Here is a 26,667-nt window from a genome sequence, read left to right as displayed (position 1 = left end):
ACACGATTCCAATAAGTTATATTCTCTCGTTTAGTTCCCGCTCTTACATCACGGGTAAACGTGAGGATGACGAAGCTGAGTTTAATTTCTCCACCTCTCCTCTGACGTAGAACCGCCTGGTTGTAAGGTTGCAAGGAAGGTAGGCTGCAAGGAAGGAAGGAAGGAATTTAACCAATGATGACTCACAGATCTTTTTTTCTTCATTTTTTTTTTTTTTTTTTAGGATGAAAATATAAAACTCACATGTTCTCTTTATTTGCTGTATATAGATAGATGTACACCACTGGAAATTTGGATAAAAGCACACAAAAAGTTCATGTATGTAGAGTCTCAACACGTCTGCAGGTGAAAAAAAAAAAACGGAAAAAGATGTTGGATTACAAATAGATAAAAAACTACCCAACTTCTATCCAGCTGCTAGATGTAAATGGTCACGTGGTGAAGTCGGAGCTTCAGTCGGAAATGACCTCTGTGTTTGGTACAAAATATGAAACCTACCATTTAATCAGCGTCATGACAGAACATGAAAGTACATCATATGTACAATAGATGAAGCCGTTTAGTACGAGACATTATACTAAAGGACACTTCATTCTCTTTTTTTTTTTTTTTTTTTGAACGAAAAAGAAAAACATGTAAAATGAAGAGCTCCAAAGAAGCCAATATTAACGCCGTCTCGGAGAAGAACGACGGCCACCGGCTGACAGCTCGCCGGAGGGATGGAGACCACTTCTGAACCGAGGTTTTTGTGGTGGTGGGGGGGGAGAAAAAAACCTTTTAAGTGACTGTTGTTGTCCAAGACTAACGTGAACAGCCTGGCTGTGATATTTACAATTTGCACATTCAGTCGGAAAAACACTGACGAGAGGTTCTGCAGGCAAAAAGGAAGAATACAAAAAAAAGAAAGAAACAAAAAGAGCTTGCAAGCATCCAGAAGCAGATCAAACAGATGTCCAGACAGGGTAGCAGGTATTTACTGAAGAAGAGGAAGAGGAGGAGGAGGAGGAGGGGGTTACAGCCAGTGTGCAGGTCTGGGCAGAGGGGGTCAAACAATGGTACGAATCAATGAATGATGGGACAGTGTGGCGGGCAGGTGGGGGGAAAAGTCACGACTGGAGGTGGTTTCCTCTCCCGTGGAGGCCGGCTCTGTGACAACCCTCTCACTCACACTCGCACACACACACAAACACACACACAGCATCACGGATTTTAATTTCTTCACTCGTTTCGTTTGTCGGTTGTGTTTCTATTTTCTTTTCAAGTTTTATCAGGAAGTGCTTCATCGCTGAAGTGGCTTTGGGCGACCACTCCTCCCTCTCTCTCTCCCTCTCTCCATCTCTCTAGCTTCATCAAGGCATGTGACGGGAGTCCGAGCGGCTGGAGGTGTGCCGAGCACGGACTTAGAAACGGTCTTTCTTTTCTTTTCTGGAAACTAATGGTTGCGATTGATTGATTTATTTCATCCGGCATTTTAGTTGAAGTTGCTGCTACTCAATTCTCGGTTGAGAGCAAATTTCCCCTTCGACTATAAAAGGCACTGTGAAAAGAAAGGCTCGTGTTTGACCTCTGTGAACCGAAACATCCCTTCGCCTACGGAAGCGGTCTGGTCTCCGACAAGTGTTTTATAAACAAAAGGGGGGTCTTGCTTGAGAAGAGTAGAAAAAGTAGATCCCCCCCCTCCCGTCAGCGCGGCTTCTGCCCACAACCCCAACGACTTCTGTGACATTTTGTCGAGCGACTGCGACGGCGACTCGTACTGAATGCTGACGACCGCGTAGCAAACAAGCAAAACCAAAAAACATACCGGGAACCCGATGGAAATGGATCCGCTGGTGTGAATAAAACTTATGAGCCACGCGCGCACACACACACAGACAGAAAACCTGCATTCACATATTGCCTACGCAATGGTCGAAAAGATTGTTTTTTTTTTGTTGTTTTAACGGATGAACTAAAATGAAGATCGTTGGCACCAAACTCGAGCAAAGATCTGCTGATCCTCCGGCCGGCCGGCACAGTTTGACCGTTAATCCCGAGCCGCGCTGCCGGTCGGCCCCACGTGACCCCGCCCTGAGGGACTGAACGGTCAATGAATCTTCACAGCTGATGGAAAGAAAGAAAGAAAAAAAATAGCAAGCTCCAAAACGGAGCAGTTGCACAGATAAAGACGTGTGTTTTTACTCCTAATATACTATGTAGGAAAAAATAAAATATAAACAGCCGTCTAGTTTAAATGTTATGGTAATAATAGTTAATATTAAATATAATATAGAAACAAACTGACGTTTTCTCATCAACTGATGAAGGTTGTTTTTTTTGTTGTGTGTGTTTTTTTTCCCCCTCAAACGAACAAGGCTCGTATGTTTTGTACAAGCACCTGACATCTATAAAAGAAGAGGCGAGAAGAAGAAGAAGAAGACAGCTCACACACACACACACACACACACACACACACACACACACACACACACACACACACACACACACACACACAGAAAAAGAACACCTGAGAGAAATGACCAGAAGGGGGCAGCACAGCACCCCGAAGAAACACAACGAGTCGAGAGGACGGGAGAAGAGGAAGAAGAAGAAGAAGAAAAAAAAAAAAACGAGGGAGGAAGAAGAGAGAAAAACGACACTACAGTCTCTCGGAGGTGAGGAGGGGAGTTCCAGTCCGGCACCACAGACGTTACTGCTGGGCCACAACCAGGTGGATAAAAGAGGGGGGTGTGTGTGTGTGTGTGTGTGTGTGTGTGTGTGTGTGTGTGTGTGTGTGTGTGTGTGTGTGTGGAGATGTTGGTAGGAGTTGAGCACCGTTTGTCCCGAAAAAGCCAAACGAAGCTTAGACGTTGCGGCTTTAGACATTTTCTGCGTCAGGTGGAGCTGAGACCGATCAGGTCTGTGTTGTGCTGGACTGAGAGACCAGAGTTCTGTTGTTGTTGTTGTTGTTGTTGTTGTTGTGCTGGCCTCGGAGGCGGCCTGTGGTTCCTCTGCGGATGCTGCTGCTGGTTTTTAATGGTTGATTTGGAGAGGGGTGTGAGGTGGATTGGGGGAGGGGGGTGTGTGTGTGGTCTCTTAATGGCCGTCGTGCGTCGTCAACATTTCGTCGGCTCTCCGGTGCAACTCCAAGGCCGTGACGGTGCAGATGTCCCTCGGGAGCTCCGATTTCCTCCTCATCAGCGGGCGCTCTCTGCGCTGATCTTTCAGGATCTGGACACAGTGGAGACAAGCGGGGACAGAGATCAGTGACATCCAGATCCAGGCTGTAAAAGAAGTGAACGGAGAAGTCTACGTCTGAAACAAACCTGCTGTCCTCCGTTCGACAAGAACAGAAATGTCAACACAATTTTTATTTATTTTTTTTAAAAAAAGGTCCAAAACAAAATCGTGTATGAAGAGCAGACACTCACAGGAAGTGGCCACATGAGCAAGATGCAATATGAAAAGTTTAAATATCTAGCATTGTGCAAATGGCTGAGGCCGGACACACAATTCATTTAACTTAGTGTCTAATCACATTTAAGTTCCAGCGACAAAATTGACCCAGAATGAGGTCTCCTGAGGCCATGAGCCGCTCCTCCTCCTCCTCCTCTCTACACTACACTGCAGTCCTGACCTGTGTGGCTTCCTCCGCTACCGCTCTCTTTAGCGTGGCGTCGTCTAGCAGCGGCCCGTCCGTCTCCATGTCCATCGGACAGCCTGAGCCTATCGAGTCGACGTAACCCAGAAACTGCACAAGGAGAGGAGGACGAACGGAAACGCATCAGTTTTCCTCCTTTACCCAGACCGCCCTGCTCTGCTGTGAGACTACGCAGAGAGCGTTTCACAGAAGAGTCTCCTCCAGTATTCATGTTAGCGTTTAGCCTTTCAGAAGCAAAGGCTTCCCTGTGTGGGGTTCGCTCTCCCGCTCGAGGCACCGACGCGTCGTGTTCATTAAAGAAAGGTCAACCCATTTAATCCGATTCACCGTTTATTGAAATTGAGTTTGTTCATGAAAAAAAATGTTAAAAAAAAATCTAAATAAATATATAAGACATGTGGTGCTGCCCTAAGTAGATGAACATCGTTTGAAAGGTTTGTTTACACACCTGTGGGTTTGACTTTGCAAGGTTCTCTATCTTCAGCCACGCTTCTTCTCTCTCTTTCCATTTGGCTTTCTCTCTGCGACAAAAACAGAATCATTAGATTAAAAAAAAAAAGAAGAATTTACTTGACTTACCTGCTGCGTCATTCTTTCCATTTCTAACGACGCTCCCATGATTTTTTTAAAAATTTTTTTAAAAAAAGGCCAAGAAAGCCGGAGCTGCTCGAGAGGTTCAGACGGGACGTCTTCGCTCGTGACTTACTTGCTTTTCTCCGCCCTGAACTGCTGCGTGCAGTCGTCAAACAGCTTCTGGTTCATCTCCATGAAGAGCTTCAGAGCGTTGTAGATCAGCCCGTGGATCGTCCTGCAGAGACACAAAGAGCCTTCAGTACCTATTAAAGCGCTACACAAATAAAATGTACTATTATTATTATTACCACGGGGTCACTTTATTTATGTACTAAAGGCCTTTACACATCAGGGGGCGACCTTTTTTAAGAGTAAAAAACAATTATATAAACTGTCCTATTTACAAAGAACGCAAATATATATATTTCGGGGAGCTAAATCGACCTATTTGAGCTTCTGCATCGTGAATAAGAGAGGTTGTGTGTACACTATAATGTAGAACAACATGGAGGCTTCTTTGTCTGAACTTCAATGCTCCTTTAAATCTCGACAAAGGCAGATCCGTTTCCTCCTTTCAACTCATCGTCACTTGCAGCATTTTGCTAAAAGGAGATTCAATAACATTTCTGACAGAAGCTGCACAGACACAACGCTCCGGGTCACTAGGGTCCCGGTAGTTGGTCCTCTGTTTGTGCAAATCTATTCGAAAACTTTGGAGGAAGAAAAAAAAAATGCTACTAATTGCAACTATTGCAAGTCTGCGTCGCTGCTAGCTCGGAGTATTTGACATGTTCATGCAAAGGCCTTCAGGATCACCACAATTAAGATAATCCGGCAGCGGCGCTGAGACGTGGACTCGATGGAAAGCCTGCTGAGTGAGTGACTCACTTGTTCCAGTGGGTCTTGGAGTTGCGGTACAGCGATGGGAACATGATGGGCAGGATCTTGGCGGCGTTGTCACTGATGAGGCTCATGATGTACTCGTTGTTCCAGTAGTACAGAGCTCGTTCTGCCACCTGAGAACACACAGCATACCGGGGGTTTACTTTGGTAGACGGATAGTAAAAGAAAGCGTGTCCAGATTAGCTGTGGGATTACAAGCTGGATTAAAACCACCATGAATGTCAGACCTGAAAGTGCGGGCTGGACACACACTTGGCCAGCTGCCTGAAGAGAGGCTCCATGACTTTGACGAACTCTGAAGGCTCGATGACGTCCAGGATCTCCTCCAGCTCGTTGAGGAACATCACCTCTTTTGGACTGTGGGTCTTAGGCCAATACTTTAACAAAGCCATGACCGTCTGAAGACAGGGACCACAACGTTAGAGGAGGAGGAGGAGGAGGAAGAGGAGGAGAAGAAGAAGAATGCAAAGAAGAAGAAGAAGAAGAAGAAGAAGAAGGATGCAAAGAAGAAGAAGAAGAAGAAGAAGGATGCAAAGAAGAAGATTAAAAAAGATCAATGGAAACATGTTTAGAGAAAAAAAAACACAGACATCTATATCTGTATATCATTGTGTGTGTATTATTGTGTTTGTATATCATTGTGTGTGTATATCATTGTGTTTGTTGTCTGGAACTGAGGCTTTTGAATCCACTAGAATCAGATTAAGTTTGTTTTCCCATCTCTTGTACTGGAATCCAGAGGCTTACACCAAGGACACGGCTCCAGCTTCCTCTCTTCAGGCCCTCGTTGTTTATCAGAAGAGTTCAAATACATTTCAGAGGCTCTTTACTCGGATTCAGAATAATACAACCAGCCACATGAGGACCGGACGAATCACAATATCACATTAATTAATGACATCTTACCGGTTCTGTGAGGGTGCTATCCTTCTCCAAGAACTGGACCACACAGTAAGCCAGCTACAGGAGACAGAAAGCATCATATTGTTGTAAGAAGGGGTTGCTTATGGCAGAGATAAGCATTAATATATAATATGTAAGATGAAGTGGTTACCTGTGGGTGATATACACTAAGAGACTTGACTTTGTGCAAAGGCAGCAGAACCTTCAGCAGGAATATCTTATGCTCTTCTTTCAACGGTAATGCAAAACCATTGATTATGCTGTGAAGAGAAAGTTGATCATGAGGAACATAAGAGCTGCGGTTGGACTCAAGACGCTAAAGAGATAAAACAAAACCCGCCGGCGTCAATATGAATTCGACCATTTGACAAACCACATCCTGAAGCGTGACTGTGAGAGACGTTGTATGGATGCACCTGCCGAAGGTTTCTTACCTGCCTAATATTTCCAGTAATTCTGCTATTCCATTATGATGTTCAGTCTCATAAATGAACCTGGAACAACAGCAACATGGCGATAAATCACAGCGGCACATTTAAACAAAACGCACTCTGTTACTTACAAACAAAGCGTCACTAATGTAGACCTCACTCACCTATAAAATATGTTATTAATGTGTTTCCTAATGTACGCTCGCAGGCCCAGGAACTTGCCGTAGATGCGGTGAAGAGTGGTCTTTAAAAAATCTCTCTCTCTGGGGTCTTCACTGTCAAACAGGTCCAAGAGCTGCACAACAAGAAGAGAGAACTTCAGCTGAACAGCAAATGCACATGTGAAAGAGAGAGAGAGAGAAACACACTCGAGCATCATGAAAGTACACACAGTGTCGCGTTGTGTGCTCACCTGCATTACAAACTTCTGGTCAATATATTTTTTGGCTGTGTTTGGTTGAAAGTCCGGTGACTCCAAGAACCGCAGGAAGAATTCATAGACGAGCTGCGGAGCGAAGAGACGAGGTTACGACGCGGTGAGGTAACGCTGAGAAGATTCATTCAGACGAGTCTAGAGATGCGTGCGTGTGTGTGTGTGTGTGTGTGTGTGTGTGTGTGTATTTCTCTATATGTGTGTTTTTCTGTGTGTTTGTCTGGGCGTGAATTTGTATGATTTTGTGTATTTGTTGGTATATTTGTATATGTATAAATGTATGTATGTATGTATGTATGTATGTATGTATGTATGTATGTATGTATGTATGTATGTATGTATGTATGTATGTATGTGTTTGTATATGTGTGTTGGTATATTTGTGTGTATGTATGTACGAGTGCATGCATGTATGCGTTGGTATATTTGTGTGTGTGTGTGTGTGTTGATATATTTGTTTGTATTTTTGTGTGTGTGTATGTATATTTGTATTCATGTATGTATGTGCGTGTTGGTATATTTGTGTGTGTATGTGTGTGTGTGTGTGTGTGTGTACCTGTAGATGTGGCCACGCAGCCTCGAGCGTGGGCTCATCTTCCTCCGGGTCGAACTCGGCGCCCGTGGGGTTTGATGACGGCGGCAACGTCCTGAACATATTCACAGTAAACTGTGGAGAGAGAGAGAAGAAGACTCAAGCAACACGTTTATGATATGATATGTTAGCATGTTAGCATGTTGCAACTAGCGATACAGATAGCAAATGCTGATTCAGTTCATTTATCAATGCAATACACAAACTAACAGTAAAACAGAGTCGCACAATGGAAAATGGAAATTAACATGCAGATCAAGAAGCAGTGCATGAGCCAGATATCAGACATCACATCGATAAATCAAAGCCTATGAAAGAAAGTCAAAATCAATAAAAGAGTCATAAATCAAGTGAAATACAGTTTTGTTCCAGTTGAGTTTTGGCTCACATAAACTATAATTACCGCCTCGCGGCTGAACGCTTAGGCCGACCAGTCAAGTTGCAGTTTACATCCAAGTCACTTCAAAAAGGACATAAATCACTTCTAGTTTTATCCCGTTAGTCATCAGTGTGAAGTTGTTGTAATTGGCATTTGAATTCTTGAGTTATGGGCAGAGTGTCGACCACCAAATTGTAAAATCAGCTCAACATCAAGTCCAAGTGAATAACTAAGGCGAAGTGTTGACCGCTGACGACTAAAGAGGACAACGAGCCTGTTTGGAACATCTTTGCAACAATGAACTGAAACAGTGAGATGTTTTGGCTATTTTCATGCACAAATCATAGTAGAAAATAGCCGTTTAAAGATGTAACATTGGTACAATCATGATATGTAGCCATTGCAAACTACGAATAAAAGACACTGCAAATAAAATGTACGTATCCATCGTCAAAATCTGCCTTTCAAAAGTTGTATTTTCATGACAAAGACTGACGTGTATCGACAGTGGAATATCCCCTCTTGGGCTCATCTCGGATAAGCAGCGCGTTTCACCGGCATCGCTATTCCCCAAACTGGAAAAGCATCAATCTGTTTTCCTTCCGAGTCGACTCGCTTTCAAGACAGGCGCACTTAGCCCTGGTCCCTCCAGAGTGCAGTCGACCAGAGGTCAAAAACGCACTCGCTCGCCATCGTGTTTATGTTCTCTGCAGAAACCCTTTCTCCCCACCGCCCCCCAGAGAACGAGACTAATGGAACAACCGAAGTCATGTCACCCCGAGGCCTGCCAAAATATTGTTCCCCAGCGCGAACACGGAGGCACCACACATGCCCGGAGAGAACAAGGCTTTTGGAGGAAATACCGTGTGCGGCCTTTAACATGCGAACACAGGCTTGAAGGAGTTCGTCGCGTCCGTGCTTTGATGATGAAAGCCGTCGCTGGACTTCAAAGAGCCCCTTAAGAGGGCGATGGGGAAGAGGGCCCGTGAGGTATAAGGGTATATTTTCATGCAGATTTGGAAGCGGTGTTGCATTTTCTGCAGCGCTGATCAAATGAAAGCCACGGCGAGGAAGGACGAGGGTGAATTTGCACCTTGATGGTCGGCAGCTTACCGTGCGGCATTGAGGCTGTTGCTTTGATTCAAATGAAAAGGCTTCTTTTTTTTTTTTTAAATCTGGCTTGGGAAAACGCAAAACCTGGCACCGTGAACACATGCAGGCCACGACCTCAGACGTCTAATAAATATACAGTAGCGGCTCATTGACGACCGGCAGAGGATTCAGGGGTTTAGTGACCGCATATGGGTTAACTTTCCTGGCCATCTTTAGACAAACACCACAAAGTGACCACTTGAGGGGAAGCTAAATAAATGGGTCACTTAATGCCGGACCAATGAGCGCGAGAGGACAAAAGTTAAAAGTGTGTCAAAAGATCTTTTGGTTCAAACTGAGGTCAGCGATGCTCCTGAGAGTTTCATATGACGCTGTAGGGCGGGGGGAACCAATATAGAGACTAAAATGTGTCTGAAACAAGTCCGTACTGCTTGCAGGGCCGTCGACGGAAATAAAAGTCCATATCAAGGCCGTGAAAAGATCTGGGTTAACACGTCGCAGTTGAAAGCAGCGGCTTCATTCAACAGAGTCACGCGGCTCTTCGTGGTCACATGCTTGTTTTTTCGTGATGTACAGCGGAGCCTTATTCACTAAAATGTATCATCGGACTTCACAGACAAAGAAAGACAAACGCTTCCTCCCTCAGCAACACACTGCCATTGTTAAACCTGATCACGTGATCTATGGACCCGTCTGATCCGGGGGTGTTTACGCCAGCTGCAGTCTTACATTACCAGGTATTAGGTGAGGTAGGCCCGTGTGGTCCATCACAGGTGATTATGGCTGCTGATTTAGCAATTTAAAATACAAAGGGGCCTCCGTCAGCGATGATGCGATTAGCGTTTTTAATGAATAACAGGAAGGAGATGAAAGAAGGAAACCTGTGGCTTTGCGCTTTAAAAAGATCCTCACCACAAAATAACTTCCACTGAATCTTAAAATAAGATTATATGAATATAAAGATATTACTGGAAAAAACTTATATCGCTATGGCCGATTATAAAATGTAACCAGACAGCCAAAAGGAAATACAGCAAGTAGTGAATGCCACATCTGCGCTAAAGAGCTCCTTTAGATCAACTTCACAACAATAGTCTCACTAATCTGGAACTCACAAGCCTGCAACAGGAGCTTAAAAACAACATCCCTCCTGCATCAGCACAGGGGAGGCCACACTGCGAAGGAAATGAAAATACCACATTCTTCATCAAGCCTGCGACAAAAAAAGCGTCTGCTTTTCTTTCTTTTTTTTAAATCTGGAGTTGAATAATGTACACTGAGAAAGCTGAAACCTCGAGCATCCTGTCACACTGAGCGCGACTGTTTGATTCATGTGAATAAAATGCCAAAAGCCCACCATGTGAACCACCTCCGGGTAGATGGGTTCGGTGATGACGTTCCTGTTGTGGGTGATGTACTCCACCATCTCGCTGATCGCGGCCCGCTTGACCTCCTTCCATTTCAGGTCGCTCAGCGGGTCCGAGAGGAAGTCGAAGAGGACGCAGCACTGCCGCAGCTTCTGGATGAACAGCTTCTCCTGGTCAGCGGGGGGAACATCTAGAGGACGGGGACATGGAAGGAGAGCGGGAATGAGACAGATCTTCCATTGTGTGTGTGTGACAAGATCTCGGCTTTAACAGGAAAAGAACAGAACGATCGTTCCAGGATATTTAACACTGGATGTGAAACACTGGTCCCTCACACCAGCGACGCCGTCACGGACAAAACATGCAGCAGTCACAAAGTTTGCCCAACAATCTCTATTTAACTATTATATTTTAATCTCTTATCATCATGGATAAAGTGTTGACACTGTACGAGTCAGATGCCTGACGAAAGTAATCCAAAACTAGATGAGGGGATAAGGGAAAATAGACATAAAAGCATTCTGACCGGTGGATTTCCATGACTTTTAACCACATTTCCATGACTTTTCCATGACTTTAAACCATATTTCCATGACCAAACTTGTGAAATCTCAGTGTGAACATAAAAAAGTGATAAAATGTAGTATTTAAACTAACAATGAGGATTCAAAGCACAAATGAATGAGAGACAATAGTTTGATTAAAAGAATAAACATTTATAGATGCCTGTATGTATGCCGGCTTGTATTTTGAGTCTCTTTCTTTTAAACGCATATTCATTATTTCAAACTCAACGAAAATGAACGTCATGAACACATAAAAATAACATGACTTTTCCAAAACTTTGGGGATTCTACTTCTTTTAAGGACTTTTCTATGACCGTAAGAACCCTGTAAAAGTTTTTTTTTTTTTTTAAGGAAAACTCTATGCATGAAGCTGCAGCGTCTCTTTTCTGAACAATGCAAAAGTGCTCCGTGTTGATTGCTTTCCCACATGTGGAGGTATCGACTTGTGAGCTTCGAAGCTTCGTTCGTTGCAAGAATTCATTGTTCTGCTTCCTCCCCACAAACCCCCCGTCTCTCTCCCTTTCTCACAGTCAAACGCAAAAGCTTTAAAAAGGAATACTTCGCCCACAATATGACCATTTGTATGAAAATGATTTACTTATTCTTGTCGCATGTCTCTACTGTGAACGGAGAATGGAGGACAAACGGAAGTAAATAAAGTAAATGGACCATTACTGTTTTGTGTGTGCGTTCAGTGGAGGAAGTGTTTTAAAAATCGTATGATTTGGGTGAGAATACATGCGTTTGGGAGGTACTGAGCATACAACTGAATAAGCGCGACTTGGATTAAACCGCACGAGTCGTGGGAGTTTGTAAGCCGATGCTTTCAAATAGTTTCGCCGTTAACCCTGACCTCCATTAACTTCAACACATCAAGGGTTTCACTGCGTTTTCTGATTCCCTGCTCAACCGCGGAGGCGAGTTTTCTTCTAGAAATCAAGGTTGCACTCAGTGTGTTATTGATTGTACGGATGAAGACGTCCTTTTCTGAGTCGTTCAGGTTCAGCGTGGCTTCATTTAGCGACTGGAGTTCACGTGGTGACATGTAGAGAAGACCCCCTTTTAAGGACTTGGTGAATCAATAATTCAGCCTTAAAAGACACCGTCATCCACTCCATCAATGATGCACAGGCTCGCAGGAATATTGAGCCACTCCCCCGTCTCTGTGCGATCGTTAACTTGCTGTTCATAAACCACTGCACGTTTTTGTAGCTACTCCACACCCCGTGTCAATGAGCCAATCTCCATTCTGCCAGCGTGCATCTATTATCACCGAACAGCAGCTGCCACCGACTCTCATGAATCATCCACATCGCTTCTACTCAACGTAACGTGCAATCAAATGAACATTAGTATAAAATAAGAGAATAAGTCATAATAATTACATCAATGTTGTGTCAAAAAAAAGGTATGTTTTGAGCTAATGTTGAAACATAAAGGCTTTGAGCAACACCCCCCTTCTGAAGAGTCTGGGGTTGAAGCAGGAGCTTAGGGGCGCGGGAGCTAAATGCAGAATCCCTGAGGATTTCCTTTCTGCACTTTGGAAGCGCTACAAGTCTGCTCCCAGAGGACCCGAGGGCTTTCCCAACTCGTACACCAGATATATTCCAGACGCATAAGGAAAGAGGCCATGTAGCTGCTCATAAGCAAGTGAAATAACGTGCCGGCAACCACCGCAGGGATTTGTAAACAGCCGTTATATGTGCTCAGTAACACAGTCATGGATCAAGTGTTACTGACAATACAATATTCAGTCTGCGTTTTACACAAAGCAAGTCTTTCCACTGGTAAACAAATACATCAGACACCTCCATCTGCACTCCTTAATGTCTGTACAAGCCAAATGGGATCACACTATGACTGAATATGGACACTGGGTGGCGCTGTTCTGTCTTCCTGTGATTGTGTATACATGCAGTTAGAACATGATTGACAGCAGGCGTTGGACGCCGGAAAGGACGAAGGGTTTTGACTGTTTCAAGCAACATTGGATTAATTGTAGGCATTTAGGGATCGTATCAATGTTGTGCCACGGCTTTAAAGAGAATACAACACATAACATACCACACAACCTGTCCGTGGATCATTGAAACAATCAAAGGAACGCGAGGTGATCGAGGCACAGCAAAAGCGCGTCGGCCGGATCAAATGCAGAGAGGAAAGCACCTCAGTAGCCAAGGTTTGTTTATTGTATATAATATGTATATATGAACAACGAGGAGGCAAATTCAATGCATGTGTAAACACACACATCCAAAAAAAGGCGATTCTGATGAATTCTTTCATGGTGAACATGCTTCAAAAGGGGAATGCCGCTTTCAATAAGGGAATAACTATTTTTTGCTCTGCTGAGAAAATGTCAGTAGCCTCCTGGAAAAGAAGCGGGCAGAGAGACGACTACATGTCCTTCAGCCTCCGTTGGTCCGATTCCCAAACCACAAAAATACCCTGAACCCCAAAAAGAAGCTCAATGGTTGCCCGTTTATTTTCGTCCAACACTGGGAAGTGGGGGCGGGGGGATTAGTGACTTGAAGCAAAATGTCACCTCATAAAACTGACCCATGGGGCAGCGTTAGTGTTTTCATCACAGCCCGTGATTTATGAGTCGGTCTCCCACGTTAACAATCTGCATGTGTACTGTACGCCACCATGGTGACCACAGAGGGAGACGGGACTTTGGACCAGGGGAGGTGAGCGAGTGTTGCTAATGGAGGATGCATGCGGGCAGCCGCCGCCGCAGTGGAATCATACGCTGCCGATTTGTTGAGCCCCGTCAGCTGCGACCGAGCGACGCGTCCGCCGAACGGACCCTCGTAAAACACACAGAGAATAGCCGGGAGTCAACAGGATGCCCGACGCCTTTCTGTGACACCGAATAGAATAAAAAGGTCAACAGCAGAGGTGTTGCTGTGAAGAAACTGTGGCAAAAGATTTAAAGATAGTGGGACTTTGAGAGCAAAAGGTAACGCTAACATCCTTCTGACAAAAAAAAGAAGCACATGGAGCGAGAAATCATTAATAAAAGGAAAGGTAATAAAGCAACTGCCCTTATTAATCTGCCTCAGACAAACCCAATCCGGTTGGTTGTATCAGAACATACACAACATATGACACAGATTAGCTCGTGCGTGCCTTAAGTTAAACGACTGTAACCTCACATGCAGAGCCGGAGCGGTTATGTTAATTGAAAGCGTGCAACTTCTTGTTAGCACAACACACAGCAGAACATGCACGTGTTCACCGCAAGCACAAATAACACAGAGGGAAAGAGAAAAAAAACAAACAACCTGCAACCTCATTCTATATGAGCTTAAAAAAAAGACAACTATTTATTTTCGCACAGCCAGGAAACAGGAAACGGATACGCAACTGGCACATGCATAACTCAACTCATAATAATCACGTGTAGGACTTCAGGTGCGTTCGTCGGAAAAAGTAAATGGCTTTACGTGTAACATTTTGTATCCATTGATTGTGAGGAAGCAGCCGGCACTGCTTCCAACATCAGAGGTGATACTTGACTAACACGTAAATCTAATTACTTGACAGTGGTGCGATAAGTAAACTATATGAGATCCAGTGCTGGAGGTTGTGCACACGACTCCCACACACCCTGGACCCTGATCCTGGGACCGGCAGCACCAACAGGGAGACTCTCCATAGACCTCCACGTGTGAATGGCATGTTTTATTCTGTCCACATGAAAAAAAACACATTTACACTTCGGCCTTTAGGGTTTTGTGCGGCGAGCTACCTCGGAACGACACGTCCAGCCAACTGGTTACAAAACATTTCTCCGTCTATATTCAGACAGTGTAGAATAGTGACAAGGCTGGAAGTAGCTTTGCAGTAACATCATACTTCATTCCCTCCATCAGTACTGCTGGCTACAAACAGGGTCTAATCGACCGCATCAAAAAAGGTCAAACAGCTGGCGATTTGCTTCACCCCTCCTGAGCTTTGGCCGCACCACATTCCTGGAGAACCCCCAGATCCGTTTTATGTTTCGACAAGGTGTTTAGGTAAAAGGCACGGCCGAGTATATTCTTTTGTTCGGTCTTCCGTTCCAACGAGCTGCAACTTTAGACTGTGGAGCTGCTGCCAAAAAGGTAATCTAACTTTCTGTGTGTTGCTGTACTGTTTCCCTGCTCCCTCTCTAGCAGATACATGCAACAAAAAAAACAACTTTTAGGACATGTTTTGACACACAAACAGGAAAATACATGACATCCATGTCAAAATGAAAACGAATCTCTTTATATTGATGTAAAAACAAGAACGAATCAATGAACAAAGTTTAATTTTAATCATCACCGAAGCTTAGTGTTAATATAAGTCTTTTTAAAAAAAAAAAAGGTATTGTAGATCATCTGTTCGTGTCCAAAGTTTAAGAGGTGATATTAAGGTTTAATTCATCCGTACCCGAGCGGTAGGTGCCCGTTACTAATGAGCTGGACCACGGGTCCACCCACGAGCAACCTCATCTCATCAACCCCTGAGTGCCAAGAGGTCCAGTAGCTCCTGTTACACAACAGCACTGGGGTTTCTGAACAGGCCTAAAATATTAAGAGACATGCTGTGCTGCTGCAGACATCACACACGGGCCTCTCTGCATGGATGAGCAACTAACCTTTGCTCATCTAAAGGCTCCAGCGAGCTCACAGGAAACCAGGACTTGGACACAAATTGCTCTCGAGGACTCAAATCCCACAATGTCTACTGGTGAATATTTAATGAACAACTGATTATTTAACAAGTGTATTAATCTGTGATAATGCAGAAATACAGGCCTACAAATGCAAAGGCTTGTAGCCAGTACGAGGCTGTGTTTACCTCCATGCTTTTTAAACATCGTGAGGTCATTTAACACCCACGCAAGTCACAACATGACACAAACACCTCACCGCTATAGCAGCGCATGTGTGTGCGTTAACGTGCTGCGTGCTAAACCAACACGTTCGTGGAGAAAGGCGGATTAAGAAAAATAGATGAACAAATATTTGCCTTGAATTTGTTCCAGAAAAACACTTATTCAGAACTACGAGCATTGATCGCGTCAGATTGTGTTTTCCCTGCAACAACACTGGCTGTCGGTCACAGTTTGTATGTTTTCAGACAGCAACTCAGGAGATCCAGCAACAAGGAGAGCATTTCAACGTGCACGTGCTTCAGCCGACACCAGAGACTCATCTACAACACAACAGAGATGCACACACACACCGACAAGCTTTGACCTCACTTCCTATGACATCAGCAGTCTTGATGGGGGGATGGGAGACTCCAAAGTAGCACTCCTTCTCACTCTCTCACCTCCCCGGCTGAAGCTAAGCTATGCAATGTCTTGGCAAAACCCTTCCTCATTGACGTAAAAACAACCCCCCCTCCCCCTCTGCTTCCTCTTCCAAAAACACACATGCCACCAACGCTAAGGGGACAAATGCTCTCACTCTCTTGCAGCAACTTAAAGAGAAAAAAGTCACCCGACACAAATTATTTCTTCTACAACACCCAGATTAGCAACTGCAGTTGCTAAATGGGAACAACGTTTTTTTTGGACCATCTCCCCCTTGAAACACAAACACAGAACAGCAAGCAAGCAGGAGGAAAATCTCCTCTTCTCACCTCTAAAATGCATGAGGGCCACGGGCTGGAAAGGCCCGTTGGTGGTCGGTACATCCAGAACCATCCCACTGGCGGTTCTAGTGCATGCCAACATCGGTGAGCTGAGGCAGGAGACGGGGGAGGAGAGGGCAGCCGGGGCTAAGGCGAGGAGCCAGCCTCCATTTTAGCACGAACACTCGGAGCAGAAAATGAAGCTCCCCTGCTGCTGGAGGGAACCAGCTAGTTAGTGACGTCATCCCCCACTGCAGCCGCCCGGTTGGCTGGCTGCGATCACATGGGCCGAGTGTCAGTATAAATAAACATGAGCGTTGGGATTGGCTGGTGGGCCGAGGAGGGGGGAAGAGGTGGGTCTGCTGCTGTGATTGGAGCGCGAGCAGCTACGTCTGTCAAGAGTTTCAAAGCCCAAAACTACTGATCTGCCATCAGTTCAGCTTGTTGTGGCATTGAGACACAAGGAGGCAGCCAGGAAATACACATTCCTGTCAAACATGTAGGCTTGTTTGTACTCATTACTCATTCACAGCCAAGCAGCAGACAACACAACACCCAACCGACACAACAAATTAACAATGCCCACGTCGAGCACACACAAAACCACGAGAGTTGAGAATGCATGCCGCAGGGCAAGTTTAGACATGAACTTTTTTTTTTGCCCACAAAATAAAACCGCAACAAGAAGCTGACATTTGTTAAAGACAAGAGACTGTGTGTGTGTGTGTGTGTGTGTGTGTGTGTGTGTGTGTGTGTGTGTGTGTGTTTACATGACAGATGGCTCTCCAGGAGCACAAGGAGCACAGCCTGAGCCCAGGTGTGTGTATGTGACACAGGAAGGCAGGAAGTCTCGATGCGAGCGACACAGGATGTGCACGAGCGGAGAGAGCAGCGCTCGGTCGGTCTCAGTAGCTCTGGGGGACAAAACCCTGCACTGCGAAGCTGTGCAGGGAAAAAAGGGCAAATCTACACGCGGCGGTTAAAACGCACTGAAACTGTTCTCACTAACTCAACAAGCCCTTCAAACACACATCCGTCTCTACATCTGACAGCTCTCTAGAATCATGCAACTATGACTTGACCTTTCTATTAGGTAGAAAGGTCAAGTCACGGTGTGCAGCCAACCGTTGCACCTTCATGACATGCTATCACCGATCCCAAAGTGGTGTGTGTATGAGTGTATGTATGTGCGTGTTCATGCTGCGAGGATTGTGAGCACACACACGTGTACGCACATACATAATATATATAAAAACGAACAAAGCAGGGGGTGTCCTTTGAATCTTTTAATAAAAATCATGCATTATTAATCACATGGCTTGTAATTTGCTAAAGTTTGCAGCACTCTTGCACATTTAAGAAACATGATAATTGGTGAGAGAGAGAAACTACGAATGAAAAAGTAATCTGCTGTAGTGTTTAAAATGTAAAGCGTGTGCATAGCATAGTAACCTTCGTTCTCCAGTCGACATTTGAAATGAGTTTGAGTATTGATTTTTACTCCACATGATTGTCAATGTTAGTCAAGCTTATATAAAACTACACACAAGTGAATGACATGCATCAGTTTTTCTCCATTTAGCATTTCTGTGTAATATGCATGAACATAGACAAGTGTTCTTTTTACACACCAAAATAATGACGTCATTATTTGTTGGTAATAATGTTTGTTTGAGAGATCTATCTATCCATCTATCTATATATCTATATCTATATATCTATATATATCTATATATATCTATATATCTATATATATCTATATATATCTATATATATCTATATATATCTATATATATATATATATATATATATATATATATATATATATATATATAAAATTAATGGAGTTGTGAAACTTCTCCAGAGTTACAAATTAAAGCAGGGTATTTTTAAGTCAAAGACACCATTGTGTCTCTGGGTTTTTCAGAGAGCACAATCGTTGTAACACAACCGTGTGGAACAGCTCCTCCCTGTGGGTTCCCGCATCTGCAACTTGTGCAACTGGATGTTCCCGATTTGAGATCCACAGATAACGCCAGTTAACAGTTGATTGGACAAATAGTCCCATAAAAGGGAGGGGGGAGTGATGCGAGGCAAACATCAACGCTCCATAACTCGCAGCGAGCTCACTCTAGAAGTCTGTAACCCGGGATCATTGATTTATTGTAATGATTATTCTGGCTATTTAAACTTTGACTCACGTTGACTCCTGCTTCACTGGCTGTAAACCGTAATCTCAGCCATCAATATCATACTTAAACTAGTAACACAACAAGGAAAAAGGGAATGCCCTTCCCCCAGCGTAACGATTGAGCCTCCAAACACAAATTAGCGGAGCGACAGAACATCTAGTCCGGCTGGTCCTAATGTACACAACAGTGGTGTATTTCAGCAGCGGCAGGCTCCAGTCGAAGTGTATAAAGGGCTCTTTCTGCTCCTCGGTCATGAGGCAACATCCCCATCAGAAGATCTGCTGTTCTGACCAAGACAACGCGAAACACACCCACTTGTCACAGCTCCTCTCCCGAAACGCTGCTTCTGGCACATGCACTCATGAGCTGGAGGTTTTTCCCTGCGCGTGTACATTTGCGAGAGGAGTGAACTTGTGAGGCATCATGAGTCGGGTCCCGGATAGGATGGAGACTGTGACTTTGCGTTCCAAATTCTTTATTTATAAGCAGCGGGTCAGATACAGTTAAGTGGTTTATTTACAGATCTCCTGATCGAACGGTCCCTCTGTGACAAACGCTTACGGCTCAGGCTGTGTTTGGAGACGCGGACGTATCAACACAGCGGAGGCTCTTTTTTAAAAGAACAGAAGCTGATCTTAAATGTTGCCCTAAAGCAGCTCCCAGTGAGGGGAAAGTCCCGTCCTCTCAAATTAGAGACGTCGTGTTCATTACAGCTGCTCTGTGGTACCTTCACAGCGAGGCTCAGCTAAAAGAAAGTGAGAGAAAAACATCTCGCCAACAGCTGATCAATTATGGTTTTTTCGGTGTTTCTGGGAGAGGTTTTAAAAAAGAGGAAGTTGCCTTCATGACGTGTGGGAGGTTTTTTTTTCCTTTCCCACCTGCAGCGGCGGTACAGCCAGGAAACCCTTCCCTGAAACAGGGCTTGCCTTTTGGCATCCTGCATTTAAGTACCGGCCCACAACGTTTAAGAAAATATAGTTTCTAAACTCCTACCTCGCCGTTTAAAACGCACACAAAGCCTTCTTGCCCAATGGGTTGAGCGTGTAGGCGACACATAAGCAAACACTATAGTACACTCAACATTGCAGACAGTGTGTGTTTCAAGAGTATGTTGTGTAACTTCTGCTGTAACTGATGTTGCGCAGGGATTTGCTTCCTTTAGTATCCCCTCAAATAAACTGTAGAAACAACATGTTCATCGCTTGTTTTTCAGCTGGTTGAGGACATGTCAAACAGCTGAGGTAAATTTTGGTGAACCACAGGAAATGTGTCATATTCCCGTCACTTATCGTGCTACAACGAGACAGAGACTCATCTCCTCACATACTAAAAGAAACCCTGGGCCTCTCAAACTACACTGAATGACCAGCAATCTTACAACAATCTGAGAAAACTAATCCTTACTGTGTCCTCCTCATGATACAGTTTAATTTAAAAGCTGTAATATTTCCCTCTCTCCTCTAAATGGGAGGTTTACACTGAATAAAAATAAATGTGCTGCCCAAAAATATAATCCCTGTTTTTCCCTAATTTATGTCCCTTGGCATGTTAAACTTTAACACGGACAGTATGCCTCCATCTGCAAAACCACTACAAATTAACAGATTAGAATCAGTGTTTTTGTTTGTGTGGTCAAGATATGAGATGGGGAGGTGAGGGGGGTCACTCTGCATCCTAACAACAGAAATGTTTGTTCCAGTAAATCAACACGATAGTGACTCAAACACTCGTCTGACCAGCAGGTGGCGACCAACGCTTGCAGACAGATGCTCCGTGCAGGAGAACGGCCTGCTTTCATAAAAGAGAACACACACAGAGGCAACAACTGTTGTTGTTGTTGTTGTATAAAAGTATGTTTGGACCTGACGTTGAGAGAAATAAACCGGCACATTTATCGCCTGTTCCCGAGCTGCAGACGGGAAGATTCATCCAAAACACAAATTTCATGGGTTTTCTTTTTTTGTGCTTTTGGCCTGCTTCTGGTCTGGGTTGTCGGTCTCGCCTCAACCTTGCAGCGCTGCAGACGTGTTGTAAGCTATCGGACGTGCGTTTCCATCAGGGGGTTTGCGAACATGCATGGGACGAAAACAGGCCAAGCAAGGCGCCTGTGTGGACAGCACCGAGCGATAACATCTACCGGGCCGCTGTGGGATAATGTTTTGCAGAATGTTATCAAAGCTCCCATTGGGGGTGTGGGAAAAAAAGAGCTCCCTTTATCAGAAAATTAGGTCACATTTAGTGGTTTTCGTGACCTAGTACAAAGGGTAATGGCTAACTAAGATTAAGGAACAGGTATATTTTGTGGTAGAATCAACTCCATTGTGTGAGTCCATTAGTTATAATCACACAAGACTGACTGGTGGTGAACAAATGGCACACAATAAACACAACAGCTGCTGGTCACCAATTGTAACTCCGCTCAGGCCTCCCAGCAAAGTCGTCCAAAGAGAGAAATAACTTTTGAGAAGTCCCGCTGAGGAGGAACGCTGCCTTTTACTCGCTGTACGTAAGTGACTTCAAGCGTGAGAAAGAAAAACAAAAACACTCTTTTCTGAAGAATAAATCAAATTAGAAAAAGGAGTTTAACTTTTTTTTTTCCAATTACAGTTGTGTATTGTTTTTTTTCCACCATAATCTCTGAGGTTTGATAATTCCCAGACATTGAACTGTTTATCGCCTCCCACAGAGTAACTGACTGGCGGTCAATTTTATTTCCACTCTCATGGGCAAATTTCCCTTCGTGACAAAATGGAAATCTCTTTATTGACATTTTTGTTTTTATTTGCACATGAACTGAGTAACCTATAATGCATGTACAGTGGTTTGTTTTTAGTACACCGCCAGGTTACATAACGATTGGGTTGGGGAGAGGGGCCGCGGACAACATTGTTGTGTGTGTTCATGCATGCGCAGACACATGCATAGGCAGAACGCCCGCAGGCCGAATGCCCGCTCCTTGCTTTCCCATCTGGTGCTATGCCGGTATCGAGTTTAATTAGATATAAAAAGTAAACGTCAATATGCATCTGCAATGATTTTTTTTTTTTTAATTTCTCTTATAAAGGAATAGAGAAGGAATGGTGGTATGGCTGGCAGATATTGCGGGTCACTGGCAACATCCTAAAACACAAGGACCATGGAATTAAAGCTTTATCTCTGGATTACCACTAAATATAGACGCTCGGGTTAAATCCAGCGCAAAGTCCATGCCATGTACGTCCTCTGTTTGTTTCCATGTATTGCGTAACATCATGCTCAGCTCGGTATTACAATGACGGTGATGCAGCAGAGGATGTTCATAGATGTTTCGGTGTGGAAAGTAAATAACAGTTTGCCTGTATACCTCTCAGTGTGCAGATCACAGGGATGTATCAACCTGCCTGCTCCGAGTGTGTGGCTTCTGGGGAGATATCTTGAGGCTTGAATTCAGGTTTCAAAACATCGTGAATTCATTATTTTAACCCACAAAAAAAAGGCAAATTGTCTATAAATTCATAACCAAGCGCAAAACCTTCCAGCCTGGAAGAGCAGCTCGACTATATGCACTTGTATGTGTTCACATGCAACTAGAGCTCAGGGTGTTTTATTAATTATGTGATTACATGACAGCATTTTTGGGGGGATTTTCGCAGTAAATACCTTTGAAAGCGGGCAGTTTCTGCAGCTCCCTGTTGTTGCTCAAGCTGAAACGAGAGGAGTTCTGCCTCTTGTCCTTTTTGACAGGTGTCTGGGAACCTGGCTGCTTCCCCTTCAGCAGCTGAGTGGTGGGAGGAACATTATTGCTGGCCTTCCTGTTAGAGCCCTGCTGAAATAAGAGAAGACAAAAAAAACCACATCAGTGACACTGACATGACAAGTATAGTATAAAGTGTGAAAGAGGGTGTAAGTACCACTTTAGGAATCTGATAAAAATGTGTGACTGGCTGCCGTGCACTAGATGGGACATTTTAATTGTATACACAATGTCTTCATTTACTTAACAACAGTGTATTTAATTATGTAACCAAGACCGTAAACCTGTGACGCTTTAACCAATGTGTGTGTTTGTTTCCTCAAATCACCCAGCTGTGTCTCAGACAAATAAAAAAAAAAAAAAAAGAGGGTTAGTGGAGCTGGATATAATCCTGATGTGAGATCGCCTGAATGTGGCAAATTTCACACATCTGGTCTCACCTGCCTGCTGCGATCTATTCATCGACATACACCTGACGGCACAGAGCTTACGTCACCAGATTGCAGCTCTGTGGAGACGTCTGAGTCTGAGTCACAGGGGAATTATTCAATTCGGTTAAGACCCAGCTCAAGTTGGTCACAGTCTGCAGCACTACAACGCAGAAGCTTAAGAGCTGGGCCACGAGCAAGCTGTCTAGTAAAGTAGGCAATACAGCTGCGCTGTGGCCTCTACTAGGAGCTAGATTATGTATTCATGTAATACAAAGATTGGAATTAAACTCTTCTACTTGTAAGTTCATTAAGCCAAAGTAGAAACATCTGCCAACTAGGATTTTATTTAATTAAAAGCTTTCCTCACTGATACGATTGGTACAGACAGACACAAAATGAAGCATTTTAAATCAAATATAAAAGAATCCCTTCTCAAACTATTCTGGTTACAAAGTATACGAGGCAAAAAGAAGGGCGGCGGCGGGTAACAACACGACTTCCAGTCCAGCAAATTTTAAATTTGACACAATGTCGGGGGCAGTGGTTGATCTGCCGCATGGCTGCAGAAACTCAACAGCAACCCTGTCTGCTGCTATTGGTTGGTATTTCCAAGCAAGAGACAGCTAAGAGGCAGAAAAATAAGAATTCAGAAGGTCGGCAGTGGGGGGAAAATGCTTCTGTATTATTCATAACCAATCGTCAAATGGATAAAGAACAGAAGTATACGTTTTGGATATTATTTGTGACATTTTTTTGTCTTTTAAATGGGATTCAAAATATAAAGCAGCTAACTTCTGTAAGCCTTATAGTGTGCATTTTCCCATTACAACAAACTGGACTCTGTATTACATCAGCCACTAAAATACGAACAGGTGGTCAACAGCCCGTACAATATAAATATTAAATGTCTAGGAAAGAGGAGGACACCACTTTTCTTTGTACTTTGTGGCACAAACAGATGTCTGCTGTCGTACTGGCCATGAAAAAAAAAAAGAAGTGCATCAAGGTTTTGGAAAAAGCCTCCAGTTATTTGAAAACGAAGGAAGTTGAAATCAGTTATGTTTATATGGTGATTGCAGAGAAGATGTAAAATGTGATGTTTTTTTTTATTGTTACCAGATGCATTTTATCTTCAAAAAAACCAAGTGAATAGTGTGAGAAACCCTACTGTGCACCTGGTACCATTGGACACCCTCCTATTATTTTGCAGTTCAGGACCATGCAATGCAATAATGTGACGCGATGATCCACACCAGATGCCTATGCTACGGCAAGACCAACACAATGTTTGTAATGTGGGCTGAAGCAATCACTTTAACTTTTCCAGATGTGACCCAATCCAGATGCAAGCACAAAAGTCAAAGGCCAGTTCGACCATTTTTTTTTTAATTACTCTTTTATTATACACGACAGAATAATATGTAGATCAGCAGATTAGCTTTTGATACGAGTTTATGACAGGTGTCGATTCACTTCTGATCCACTATAGTGTTTTCCTTTTCTGTTTTCGAGAATTAAAGATTACGTGTCCTGCAATTCGCTCACATTTGTTGATTAGAAACTAGTCTCCTTGCCACATTAATCCCCAATTTCTTTAGTAGCTGACGGACATACAAATATGACGATGACTTTTTAGTCTCCTTGGAGGTGGTTTACCGATCGCCTCATGTTATGCTGCTCGTGTCAAGGACAATAGGAACCCACGAGGTGACACGCACTGCTCGCTGAAATTAATGATTCGCTCATCTAGCTGGCTGTACCGTTCTGATTGGCTGAGTAGAATCAGTTTCTCTGTCTTCTGGATTATGGGTGCTAGTAAAACAGTATGGAAGGCATGCATTTAGAACACTGCGGTCAACGTGTTTGCGGCATTTAGCAAAATATCAGAATATGCACACCGAAAATATTGGGAAAGTATATTAATATTGAATTCAACTGTCATTTTAAAGCATATTATGACAAGTAAACAATGTTCAAAGTACAGTATTGGGCACTGGTAATGCTGAAAGGTGAGCTTGATGGCCAATTATGTAAATGATAAATGCAGTACCATTTTTAAGCTCTAATATTTGTGACATTTTAACTTGTGCAAGACAAGGTCCTGTTGTCTTCTATAACGAAGTATCCTGGGTTATCCCTGACGTTACCTCATGCTCTGAATTCTCTTGTCCTCCACTTTTGCCCACTTTACCAGACTTTTGGGTCTCCTGAGAGAAAAAAAAAGGGGGTTAAAGGGTTAACACACTCAAGTCAAATAGAGATAAGCAAGCGGGTAACAGTGGACGTCGGGGTGGACAACATTCATAAGCAGCCCATCAGAGGATGCCGCCATGCAAAAAGCTAAATATAGCACGCATGCCCACCCAGTTGAACACACTGGCAAGTCTCCTGCTAGCCAGCTAACGTTACTTCAGAGTCACTAGCAAGTCTCACGACCCCGGCTTCCAGCTAGCAGGCACGATATTTAGTACTCAACACTTTAAAAAAAACGCTCACAAATCCTCATAAGCAGATGCATTCAAAGTACACAACCTTGCATCTACATACCGGCGCTATATATGTATAGCAACGCAGCAGAAGAGGTGTTGGCAGAGCAGCGGCTAACCGGTGATGAGTGCCGGTTTTTGCAAACGTTAACGGGTTACTGGCCAACTATATTAGCGTTAAATGTCTTTTTTTAAAAATATATATATAAACGCCGGTTTATCAATAAATAAAAACTCATTTTCGCACAGTCGCCCGCCTCTCGCTCCTAAAACTCACCTTGTCTTTTTTCGTTTTATTCGGCATCGTATAACCGTTGCCGCCCTTGCTCCCCTGTCGGATACTCCACAACCAGAAACCTTGACAACTCTCGGGGCAGCGAGCTGAAGAGGTGCAGCCCGTCCTCGCCCCGTGATTGGCTGCCAGCAGGTCAGCTGACTCTGACGTCACAAATTGACACGCCGGCCGTCGCGGGTCAGCGAGAGCCCCCTGTCGTTGACGGGGAGCCATTACACCGCACGAGACAGCAGGCTTAATTAATGGCTATAAAACGTAGAGGCAACAAAAAAAAAATATATATATATATATATATATATGTGTGTGTATGTATGTATGTATATATATATGTGTGTGTATGTATATATGTATATATATATATATATATATATATATATATATATATATATATATATATATATATATGTATATATATATGTATATATGTATATATATATATATATATATATATATATATATATATATATGTATATATATATATATATATATATGTATATATATATATATATATATGTATATATATATATATATATGTATATATATATATATATATGTATATATATATATATATATATATATATATATATATATTGGATGTCACTTCTGACATATGTAGATTTATTTTTATTTTAAGTGCACATTGTGATTTTAATATTACATTTTTGCACCTCCTGAGTGTTTTTTTTGTTGTTGGCATTTTCAGATCTCTCTATTTATTCTAAAAAGCATATTAAGCTAATCTATTTTACTCAACCTTCCGATGCCACAGTTTTTTTAAAATATGTGAAGCACTTGGTCGAGCCCTCTTTTTACTGGTCGCAGCCAGAGTTCATAGCAGCTGACATTCTTTGTTGTATTACTGCCATCTAATGGAATTTAACTGTCTCTTACAATGTCTATATTGCCCTCTGAATTCATTCATCATTTTTAAGCCCCCACCAACACCACCATTTTTTATTTTTTTTGCCTCTGTCAATATGTTAATGCCTTTGTATTAGGCCCATTTTACTCAAGAT

At 43.3% G+C, this 26,667-nt stretch overlaps 1 protein-coding gene across 5 annotated transcripts; it reads right to left on the bottom strand.

Annotated features, from left to right (window-relative positions):
* Window positions 1-488: 488 nt before the first annotated feature.
* On the bottom strand, window positions 489-25,752 carry ppp2r5cb (protein phosphatase 2, regulatory subunit B', gamma b). 5 transcript variants are annotated; one of them, XM_068576626.1, is made up of 16 exons: window positions 25,634-25,752; window positions 25,018-25,077; window positions 22,346-22,511; window positions 10,325-10,524; window positions 7,440-7,550; window positions 6,863-6,955; window positions 6,615-6,745; window positions 6,454-6,513; window positions 6,171-6,279; window positions 6,023-6,076; window positions 5,344-5,514; window positions 5,102-5,229; window positions 4,347-4,448; window positions 4,089-4,161; window positions 3,617-3,730; window positions 489-3,210 (listed from the first exon to the last, which is right to left on the bottom strand). In XM_068576626.1, the coding sequence occupies exons 1-16, from the start codon at window positions 25,658-25,660 to the stop codon at window positions 3,076-3,078; spliced, it is 1,734 nt and encodes a 577-aa protein (XP_068432727.1). In that variant the 5' UTR covers window positions 25,661-25,752; the 3' UTR covers window positions 489-3,075. The 5 variants fall into 5 exon arrangements, with proteins under 5 accessions (XP_068432727.1, XP_068432728.1, XP_068432730.1 ...); XM_068576627.1 differs by having other exon boundaries at window positions 22,346-22,508; XM_068576629.1 differs by lacking the exon at window positions 3,617-3,730.
* Window positions 25,753-26,667: the final 915 nt, after the last annotated feature.

Source organism: Clinocottus analis, unplaced genomic scaffold (assembly GCF_023055335.1).
Source record: "Clinocottus analis isolate CAN_PGR_092001 unplaced genomic scaffold, fCliAna1.0.p SCAF_15, whole genome shotgun sequence".
NCBI classification, from domain to species: domain Eukaryota; kingdom Metazoa; phylum Chordata; class Actinopteri; order Perciformes; family Cottidae; genus Clinocottus; species Clinocottus analis.
The sequence above is the reverse complement of the archived record's forward strand: the minus strand, read 5'-3'. Positions and strand labels throughout refer to the sequence as shown.

Bases quoted from the DNA above. Each gene is read 5' to 3' on its own strand.
- ppp2r5cb (XM_068576626.1), bottom strand. From the start codon at position 25,660: ATGCCGAATAAAACGAAAAAAGACAAG. The intron at 6,746-6,862 runs GTGAGCACACAA...CTTGTTGTGCAG, and splicing joins ACCAGAAGTTTGTAATGCAG to CTCTTGGACCTGTTTGACAG. The intron at 6,077-6,170 runs GTAACCACTTCA...TGTCTCCTGTAG, and splicing joins TTAGTGTATATCACCCACAG to CTGGCTTACTGTGTGGTCCA.